This window comes from Pseudophryne corroboree, chromosome 1 (genome assembly GCF_028390025.1).
Source record: "Pseudophryne corroboree isolate aPseCor3 chromosome 1, aPseCor3.hap2, whole genome shotgun sequence".
Lineage (NCBI taxonomy): Eukaryota > Metazoa > Chordata > Amphibia > Anura > Myobatrachidae > Pseudophryne > Pseudophryne corroboree.
In genome coordinates this window covers 279,336,561-279,347,958 of record NC_086444.1, presented here as the reverse complement: position 1 = coordinate 279,347,958, position 11,398 = coordinate 279,336,561, and the positions used below count along the sequence as shown (strand labels likewise).

Genomic DNA, 11,398 nt, shown 5'->3' with positions numbered 1-11,398 from the left:
TAAGTAAACAGACACGACGCTTTTTATAAATATCTATGGTCAACAGGACATCATTTCAAACATTGTCAGATATTATAATCAAATATTATTGTGACTTTTAAGACTAAATTAAAGTGTATGCTGCATTATGTGGGTGTTGGTTTATTTGTAAAAAATGTTGCAGATTTCAAACACTTTCACAAATATTTTCACTTGCTTGTATTTGGGAGTCTTACACACATTAAAACAAGTTTTAAAAATGCTTACACAACAAATTCAACAAAAATCACACCCTTATTTGGCAGTGTGTGAGATTTATATGTGAGTAGAATAAACATGTAATGTGTGTTCAGACAATTGCTGGTTGGTAACTTTCATCTGCTCATTAATTAACAAGTAAGTGGACATCAGATGAATGTGATATCCAATTAACTGCTAATTACTGCATACACACTTGTACCAGTACTTCGCAAATGTAGAGTAACTGCAGACCTACTCGGCTGCTGCGTGAATGTTGCTACGGTTTCCTATGTTAGTTTTAACAGCGACAATGTTTATTTGCGAAAAACACGCCCATTGCGAGTTGCATACTCCCACACTGTACGCCCACTTTCACGCCCATGTCGGAGCATTGCGAAGTGTCGCCTCCGCCACGCCCACGCCACTCCTCGTTTTCGTTTGCCAGTTACGGCTTTTTTTTTTCTGAGTAATTTTGCCCAGTTGTCGTACGTATGTACTCGCGCATGCGTAATCACGCATTTGCGCATGCGCAGATACTTACATTTCGTACATTTGCGTTGCGAAGACTCTTAGCGATCAACTCGGAATGAGGGCCCATGTGCACTGCAAGGGAGGCAGATATAACATGTGCAGAAAGAGTTAGATTTGGGTGGGTTATTTTGTTTCTGTGCAGAGTAAATACTGGCTGCTTTATTTTTACACTGCAAATTAGATTGCAGATTGAACACACCCCACCCAAATCTAATTCTCTCTGCACATGTTAAATCTGCCTCCCCTGCAGTGCACATGGGAGGTCATTCCGAGTTGTTCGCTCGCAAGGCGATTTTAGCAGAGTTGCTCACGCTAAGCCGCCGCCTACTGGGAGTGAATCTTAGCATCTTAAAATTGCGAACGAAGTAATCGCAATATTGCGATTACACACCTCGTAGCAGTTTCTGAGTAGCTTCAGACTTACTCGGCATCTGCGATCAGTTCAGTGCTTGTCGTCCCTGGTTTGACGTCACAAACACACCCAGCGTTCGCCCAGACACTCCTCCGTTTCTCCGGCCACTCCTGCGTTTTTTCCGGAAACGGTAGCGTTTTTTCCCACATGCCCATAAAACGGCCTGTTTCCGCCCAGTAACACCCATTTCCTGTCAATCACATTACGATCGCCAGAACGATGAAAAAGCCGTGAGTAAAATTCCTAAGTGCATAGCAAATTTACTTGGCGCAGTCGCAGTGCGGACATTGCGCATGCGCATTAAGCGGAAAATCGCTGCGATGCGAAGATTTTTACCGAGCGAACAACTCGGAATGAGGGCCATGGTTTTGCCCAACTGCTAACAAAATTCCTGCTGCGATCAACTTGGAATTACCCCCAATATGAAGATACTTCTCTGACAATTACACGCAACTTTATATAGTTAGAATTCTCATGCTTCCCATACAGGAGCAAATAACTCCATCAGTAAAGTGTCTTCTGTCAGTGTAACAGGTCATGGGTTCTAATCCTGGGTATGACTGGTAAGAATTGTGTGATTTAAAATAAAAGACAATTAAATGTATAAATACAGTATATATATTTTTTTCAGAACACCACACACACACACACACACACACACACACACACACACACACACACACACACACACACACATATACATTTACTTATCTTAATATAGGAAATAGGGGGGCACCAATATTTATCTTGCCTCCGGGCAACTGGGATGAACTTACGCCACTGACTGCAGATGGACACGTCCGTCCACTGTACTCTCCAATGCCGGACTGAAGATGGAGCCGATCACCGGGACTTATATGGAATCCAAGACCTGCAAGAATCCGACAGCTGGATGATGAAGTTTTGCCTCGTTTTCGGATCCGAGGAAGGCAGGAAGTCCCGAGCCGGACTCGGATCCCAGCTCGGATCGCATGAGTAGGAAATAATGGGTGTCATTCCGAGTTGATCGCTCGTTGCCGATTTTCGCAACGGAGCGATTAAGGCAAAAATGCGCATGCGCATGATACGCAGTGCGCATGCGCTAAGTATTTTAGCACAAAACTTAGTAGATTTACTCACGTCCGAACGAAGACTTTTCATCGTTGAAGTGATCGGAGTGTGATTGACAGGAAGTGGGTGTTTCTGGGCGGAAACTGACCGTTTTCAGGGAGTGTGCGGAAAAACGCAGGCGTGTCAGGCAAAAACGCGGGAGTGTCTGGAGAAACTGGGGAGTGGCTGGCCGAACGCTGGGCGTGTGTGTGACGTCAAACCAGGAACGAAACGGCCTGAGCTGATCGCAATCTGTGAGTAGGTCTGGAGCTACTCAGAAACTGCTAAGAAATTTCTATTCGCAATTCTGCTAATTTTTCGTTCGCAATTCTGCTATGCTAAGATACACTCCCAGAGGGCGGCGGCTTAGCGTGTGCAATGCTGCTAAAAGCAGCTAGCGAGCGAACAACTCGGAATGACCCCCAATATACTGCGGTCTGATCAGCAGTGTCACAGTACTTATGAAAATAAAATAAAAAATTGTATAGTACACTGGGGTACAGCACAAACAAAAAAATATATATTTTTTTATCACTATAATTTTAGGCTTTTTATTTTTAGCTTTTCTTATTTTAATTTTACATTGGGGTGGAGCCTCTGGATGGATGGACGGACAGATTACCCCTTTCAGATACAGCAGACAGCGCACCCCTTTTTCAAATACAGCAGGCAGGGCACCTCTGGACTCATACGGCACTCAGGGCACCCCTGGTCTCATATGGCAGACTTAGCAGCACCCCTAGACTGATATGGAAGACAGGGCACCCTTGAACTTATACAGCAGACAGGGTACCCCAGGACTTATACAGTAGACAGGGCACCCCTGGACTGATACAACAGACAGGGCAACCCAGGACTTATACAGCAGACAGGGCACCCCTGGACTTATACAGCAGACAGGGCACCCCAGGACTTATACAGTAGACAGGGCACCCCGGACTTATACAGTAGACAGGGCACCCCAGGACTTATACAGTAGACAGGGCACCCCAGGACTTATACAGTAGACAGGGCACACCTGGACTGATACAACAGACAGGGCACCCCTGGACTTATACAGCAGACAGGGCACCCCTGGACTTATACAGCAGACAGGGTACCCCAGGACTTATACAGTAGACAGGGCACCCCAGGACTTATACAGTAGACAGGGCACACCTGGACTGATACAACAGACAGGGCACCCCTGGACTTATACAGCAGACAGGGCACCCCTGGACTTATACAGCAGACAGGGTACCCCAGGACTTATACAGTAGACAGGGCACCCCAGGACTTATACAGTAGACAGGGCACCCCTGGACTTATACAGCAGACAGGGCACCCCAGGACTTATACAGCAGAGAGAGCACCCCTTTCAGGTACAGCAGACAGAGCACCCGCCCCACACCAAGCCACGCCACCCAGCACTGCAGACGGACATGTCCGTCCAGTATACTCTCCAATGCCGGAGTGAAGATGAGCCAATCACCAGGACTTATATGGAATCCAAGACCTGCAAGAATCCGACAGCGGGATGATAAAGTTTTGCCTAGTTTTGGGATCTGAGGAAGGCGGGAAGTCCCGAGCCAGACTCGGATCCCAGTTCGGATTGCAAAGTTAGGGGGAGGGGTTCGGTTCGACCTGCTCATCCCTACTGGTAACAGCCTGCATCATCATCTTCATCATCAGAGACACAGTAGGGCAGATGTATTAAACCTGGAGAAGTGATAAAGGGGAAGGTGATAATGCACCAGCTCCTGTCATTTTTCAAACTATGCATTCGATCAGAGGCGGGAAGTGTATAAATTGATTGTAAAAATAATAAATGCTACCACTAATAGGTAATACAAAGTACTTTTGCCTTAGATTTGTTGTAAAGACATTTTATTCTTTGTAATACCTTACCAGTGAAAAGACAAAGATTGTAGCTAATTAATATAATGCCCAATAGAATGACTGCACTCTAGATATTTTCCAAGCTCTGCTCTGTCTGCATGGTGAGAGAATGCTCTCTGTACTATAGAATTGCTTCCTGTCAGCAGAGTATAAAACCTGGAAATTCTCTCACGCTGCCTGTCAGTAGTTGCCAGAGCAGAGAGCTGCCAGCCAGCCAGTGTGTACATTCGGCTCTCTGCTGCTCCACTGAGTGGGGCTGAAGTACTTGAACTTCTACTCTGCCAGGAGGGCCAGACAATCTCTACTGTGTTTGAAAGTCATTGCATGCTCCTCCTTACAATTCTGCGCACCATCCATGGCTGCCACAATGTGTGAGCTGAGAACAGCTGTTTGAGGGTAAACGTCCTTCTCCCTTTTGCCAGGCCTGCATCTGAGTCTGCAAAATCTGCATCCTGTCCCAGGCTGGCATCTGATGTGCAGACCTGCAGCACAACATGCATTTACTCCTGCACTTTACTGTGTGTCTCCTCACTCTTCTAGCCTGTGTCTATGAAGGCTCAGGTAAGTCCACTCTGCTACTGTACCTGTGATAGTTACCTGCTGTATGTAGCCTACCAGCTGTGGCACACGTGTGCACAGATTTATGGCTAAAGGAAGGTTTATTAATTTCAGTTCTTTAAAGTTGTATGATCTGTCCCTATAATGTATCCACAGTCTGATTGTCAATTGTGCAGCCTATTGTTAAAAAGTAAATTCTCCTAGGACAGTGATGCAGAACCTTGGCACTCCAGCTGTTGTTGAACTACACATACCAGCATGCCCAAAGGTTCCCCATCACGGTCACATGAATACCACCCTTGTCCTAGGATATTAGAGAAAGTTTCATCACAAAGAAGTAACAGTCTAAGGGTTAATTCATGATGTATTTTACACTGGGAACTATTACATTGCTGTTACAAAGTTTTATTGTTGTTTTTGTGTTGTATTTTTATTTGTGCATGAACATATACTGTACAAAGATGCATGTTGCTGGCCTCTTGCTTGTTCTTACAGACAACTGTACTTAGTTATTTACAGTTATTGAAAATTAAAAACAGCATTGTTATTACGTGAGTTATTGAAAATTAGAGACAGCATTGTTATTACGTGAGATCTCTGTCCAATTATTATTATATACACTGATTAAAGTTAATGCCAGAGCAGTAAGTGGCAATACTAGTACTGTACTGTACAATCAGTGCTATGTATATTAATCCCTTACACCAACCCCGTAAAACTGTATGGCATGTGGTGCAGTAAATGTCAGTTTATGTTTGCTACTGTACCTGAGCTTTCATTTATAAACCACGCTAGATGCACTTGCCTTCAGTAGGCTATAGAGCTGTCAGAGTCACATGTGATTAATGGGTGTAGTAGTGTATGCCGGCGGCCGGGCTCCCGGCAGCCAGCATACCGGCGCCGGAATCTCGACCGCTGGCATACCGACAGCTGGGCGAGCGCAAATGAGCCCCTTGCGGGCTCGCTGCGCTCGCCACGCTGCGGGCACGGTGACGCGCTATGCACGCCACGCTATTTATTCTCCCTCCACAGGGGTCGTGGACCCCCAAGAGGGAGAAAAAGTATCAGTATGCCGGCTGTCGGGATTCCGGCGCCGGTATACTGTGCGCCGGGATCCCGACAGCCGGCAAACTGAAGACCACCCATGATGAATAACCTGAGAAACTTATTCATGTAGGTTTTTATTAGATTAATGTGCAACTTTATGGCTCGTTCCTTTTATTATTTAAACTGTGTAAATATATTACATTTATATATTGTAATACTGACATTTTTTTATAAGCAATTTGAAACGCCCTTGTACAATTTTGGCATTTGCCACTGAAATGGACATCACCTGACACATGATTACCCGTTAATTATACATTATATTAAATATAGAGATACATAATTAACACTGACTTAACCTCTAATTTATCTAAAGTGCGGGGCTGAATTAAGGTTTGTGGGGTCACAGGCCAACTAACTTGTGTTGGGCCACCTATGACAGCCCCGTGCTCACTGTCAGTCCACTCTGTCATCCATCTGCTCTTCTGTGCGACCATATGGCACAGCATAGTCCAGTGATGGCTAGCCTTGACACTCCAGCTGTTGTTGAACTACATATCCCAGCATGCCCTGCTGCAGTTTTGTTATTTGGCCATGCTAAAACTGATGCAGGGCATGCTGGGATATGTAGTGCAACAACAGCTGGAGTGTCAAGGTTAGCCATCACTGGCATAGTAAGTTATCCCCCCCAGTGGCTCTTCCCAGTTGCAGTGCAGAGCGCACAGCCTGACATCTGAGAACCTGAAGTGTAGGGACTCGGAACCTGGCACTGGGTGTTCTGCCCCAATAGGGAAGAGTCGCTATCTGTGGGGCCCCCGGGGTGACCTCCCTGTCCACCCTGCCATTCATCCAGCAGTGCTACAGAGGAATAAGTTACCAAACTCTGAAAAATGAGGATTTTGTGTATAGCTGACCATAAGGATTATTATTTTATTTATTTACAGTTTCTTTACAATTTCGCTTTACAATTGAATTAGATACTGTATATGATTGTTTGTTGTGCTTCCCAACCTGTAAGCCTATAGTAAATGAGATGAGACTTTTTTATGTTACATACTGTATACACTGCACCATGGCAAAACAGTTAACGGGGCTAATTCCAAGTTGATCGCAGCAGGAAATTTTTTAGCAGTTGGGCAAAACCATGTGCACTGCAGGGGGGCAGATATAACATTTGCAGAGAGAGTTAGATTTGGGTGGGTTATTTTATTTCTGTGCAGGGTAAATACTGGCTGCTTTATTTTTACACTGCAAATTAGATTGCAGATTGAACACACCACACCCAAATCTATCTCTCTCTGCACATGTTATATCTGCCTCCCCTGCAGTGCACATGGTTTTGCCCAATTGCTAACAGAATTCCTGCTGCGATCAACTTGGAATTACCCCCAACATTCAGATTGTATGCTAATTAAATGATCATCCCACACATTGCGAAAATACACCCTTTTCTTACCAAAAGAGCAACCAAAACTCTATTTTCTAATTATCTCCTGCCTCAACTTCTATAATCACCTCCTATTCAGCAATCCCTCTCAATGGGGTCGATTCTATTCGGCAACTTAAGAATAGCGCCGGGAATTAGCTCCCGACGCTATTCAATTCAGCTCCAGTTAAGTCGGCGATGTCCCGTTCTCGCCGACTTAACAGGTAGTTTTGTCGGGAGAACGGGCATTCTCCGACTTAACTCCCCGGCGCGAGGCTGATTCCCGACAGAATCAGCCTCACGCCGGCCGCGAGGCAGCACTTTTGTCGGGTTTCTTCTCTCATCCCCCGGGGATGAGAGAAGAATTCCCGACAATTGCGGGTCACTAGCAGCTGAATTGAATAGCGTCGGGAGCTAATTCCCGGCGCTATTCTTAAGTTGCCGAATAGAATCGACCCCAATTTGAGCTAAACACTGCATCAGAACTAATCTCCCTCTGTCATGGCTTCATATATGCTGCACCACTACCATTGGCCCTCATTCCGAGTTGTTCGCTCGTTATTTTTCATCGCATCGCAGCGATTTTCCGCAAACTGCGCATGCGCAATGTTCGCACTGCGGCTGCGCCAAGTAAATTTGCTATGAAGTTAGGTATTTTACTCACGGCATTACGAGATTTTTTCTTCGTTCTGCTGATCGGAGTGTGATTGACAGGAAGTGGGTGTTTCTGGGCGGAAACTGTCCGTTTTATGGGAGTGTGTGAAAAAACGTTGCCGTTTCTGGAAAAAACGCGGGAGTGGCTGGAGAAACGTGGGAGTGTCTGGGCGAACGCTGGGTGTGTTTGTGACGTCAGACCAGGAACGAAAAGGACTGAACTGATCGCACTGGAAGAGTAAGTCTCGAGCTACTCAGAAACTGCAAAGTAAAATCATTTCGCAATATTGCGAATACATCGTTCGCAATTCAGCTAAGCTAAGATTCACTCCCAGAGGGCGGCGGCCTAGCGTGTGCATTGCTGCTAAAAGCGGCTAGCGAGCGAACAACTCGGAATGAGGGCCATGGTTGCCTACTCTCTCTCTCATTCTGCAGGAGACTCCCTGAAATAGCAGCAATCTCCCTCACTCCCTGAATAGTCCAGCAATCTTCCTGATTGCACTTTACCCTCATTATGCAGTGGTCACATATTTGGGGAAAAAATAAAAAAAGTCAGAGATAGTGAGATCATCAGTGCCATTTCCCTGCATTGGTTACTTATGTGGCACAATGATCCCTATGGCTACATGCATTTTAAATACATTTTCTCCTGGCCACTTACAGTATATGGAACCTCTTGTAAAACACAGGGGGAAATTTACTAAGCTCCCGATTTTGACCGAGATGCCGTTTTTTCATCAAAGTGTCATCTCGGTAATTTACTAAGCACTAATCACGGCAGTGATGAGGGCATTCGTAATTTTTTGCAAGTTCAGGTAAAAAATTACGAATGAATACACCATCGGTCAAAACGCGGCTGTTTAAGTATGAATCTCGGTCATTTACTAAGAAGTGCAAAGCAAAAAAAGAACAAACACTGCCGTGAAAAATTACAACTCGTAAAAAAGTGCTAAAAAAAAACAGACCTTTTTTTTTTATTCGTGATTGGATAGGCATGCACGGATCCATGAGATCCGTGCATGTATATCAGTGGGAAGGGGTGGGAAAGTGCTTATTTTTTCAAAAAAAATTGCGTGGGGTCCCCCCTCCTAAGCATAACCAGCCTCGGGCTCTTTGAGCCGATCCTGGTTGCAGAAATATGGGGAAAAAATTGACAGGGGTTCCCCCATATTTAAGCAACCAGCATCGGGCTCTGCGCCTGGTCCTGGTTCCAAAAATACGGGGGACAAAAAGAGTAGGGGTCCCCCGTATTTTTAAAACCAGCACCGGGCTCCACTAGCTGGACAGATAATGCCACAGCCGGGGGTCACTTTTATATAGTGCCCTGCGGCCGTGGCATCAAAAATCCAACTAGTCACTCCTGGCCGGGGTACCCTGGGGGAGTGGGGACCCCTTCAATCAAGGGGTCCCCCCCCCCAGCCACCCAAGGGCCAGGGGTGAAGCCCGAGGCTGTCCCCCCCCATCCAATGGGCTGCGGATGGGGGGGCTGATAGCCTTTGTTGTAAAAGAAAATATATTGTTTTTAGTAGCAGTACTACAAGTCCCAGCAAGCCTCCCCCGCATGCTGGTACTTGGAGAACCACAAGTACCAGCATGCGACGGAAAAACGGGCCCGCTGGTACCTGTAGTACTACTACTAAAAAAATACCCAAAAAAAGACAAGACACACACACCGTGAAAGTATAATTTTATTACATACATACACACATACATACATACTTACCTTAAGTTCCCACGCAGGTCGGTCCTCTTCTCCAGTAGAATCCAAGGGGTACCTGTTGAAGAAATTATACTCACGAGATCCAGGGGTCCAGGCTCCTCGGGAAATCCAGGGGTAATCCACGTACTTGCATAAAATAAGAAAACGGAAAGCCGAGCCACGAACTGAAAGGGGCCCCATGTTTTCACATGGGACTCCTTTCCACGAATGCCAGAAACCCACTCTGACTGATGTCTAAGTGGGTTTCTTCAGCCAATCAGGGAGTGCCACGTTGTAGCACTCTCCTGATCGGCTGTGTGCTCCTGTACTGTATGACAGGCGGCACACGGCAGTGTTACAATGTAGCGCCTATGCGCTACATTGTAACCAATGCTGGGAACTTTCTGCTCAGCGGTGACGCATTTTTTTTAATGATTTTACAGTGTTTAATTTAAAAAAAAAAAAAAAAACCCCAGCACGGATCACACAGATCCGGCCGAGATTGATTGTAAAAAAAGTCGGCAGTGTTTTGCTAATCACTGCCGTAAAAATAGGTAAAAAACCACGAATGACATCGACATCGGAACAAAAGAAAAACCCGAATACGACAGCTTAGTAAATCCATCGTAATCAATTCAAAAAGTTGCAATTTTACACTGTCGATGTCATTCGTGATTGAACTTGGACATGATTCTGGAAAATACGAATCTTAGTAAATGTACCCCACAGTACACAAACAATTCCTGAAAAATATCAGTTTCTTTTCTTCAATAAGTAGATCTTACTAACTTTGGGGCTCATATACATTTGGATGTAAGTCACGCTTCTCAGATCCTTAGCAGTGCAAATGCGGGAGGAGGTGCATAGCATATGAACATCGTGACCATCGATGTTCATCTGCGATGGCAGGCTGAGTAAGCCTAAACTTACTCAGGCTTGCCGTCGCCGGTGGTTTTGCGAGGCCAAGGAAACTGCGGCCATGATGCAGTCCTTGGTCACACCACTCCCGGAAACGGGGTGATGCGCCCCCGTTTCAGGCAATACCAGCCACCCCGCCCCCGTCCCTCCATCCAAATGAGAGGCGTTCACATACTGCGCATGTGCAGTTTCCCCACCATCGGGAAACTGCACAGAGGATCGTTTATGCGATCCATACTGAATCACCCCCTATTTACTAAGCCTTGGAGAGAGATAAGTGGATGGAGATAAAGTACCAGCAAATCAGCTCCTAACTGTCATTTTCTTAAAGCAGTCTGTAACATGGCAGTTAGGAGCTAGTTGGCTGGTACTTTGGGGTAAATGTAATAGGGTCCAAGTTGCTGGGTGAAAATGCCCGTATTTTTAAAGCTGCAATCATTTACAAGGCAAAACCAACCTGATTTTGCCTTGTAAATGGTTGCAAAAATACGGGCATTCTCGCCTAAAGTACCATACCGCTGTACCCTACTATATTTATCTGTTTATATCCTTCCACTTTATCTCTCTCCAAGGCTTAGTACATAGACCCCTTATTCACCAATAGTGTACTAGTAGTATACTAAGGACCCTAATGCTAAAAAGCAGAACCTGCAATTGCTTCTGTAGCATGCTGGGGGCCGACCCAGCGCAGAGCAAGGCCGCCCAGCATGCTAATTGGCAGCCAGCGATGCGAACGCAAAACAATTGCGATCACATCGCTGAGGCTGAAATTAAAGATGATCCCCTGCAGACGCATCTAGGCTGCGTACGCAGGCGGTCCGCCTCCATTTTTCGGGTCACAGCGGGTGCTTGTGACATCACGCTGCTGCCCCAAAAAACACTTCAACCCTGCCCTCATTTTCACAAACAATACCCAAAAATGCTGTAACGCCGCCCTCCCAACGCCCACCACTGTCACTCAATCAAG

At 45.9% G+C, this 11,398-nt stretch overlaps 1 protein-coding gene across 1 annotated transcript in view; it reads left to right on the top strand.

Moving 5' to 3' along the window:
* The first annotated feature begins 4,326 nt into the window (after positions 1-4,326).
* SUSD2 (sushi domain containing 2) overlaps positions 4,327-11,398 on the top strand; it is a 384,956-nt gene continuing 377,884 nt past the window's right edge. Inside the window, exon 1 of the mRNA XM_063964306.1 lies at positions 4,327-4,690. Coding sequence (XP_063820376.1) covers positions 4,624-4,690 — 67 coding nt within the window. The 5' untranslated portion in view covers positions 4,327-4,623. The remainder of the gene's footprint in view (positions 4,691-11,398) is intronic.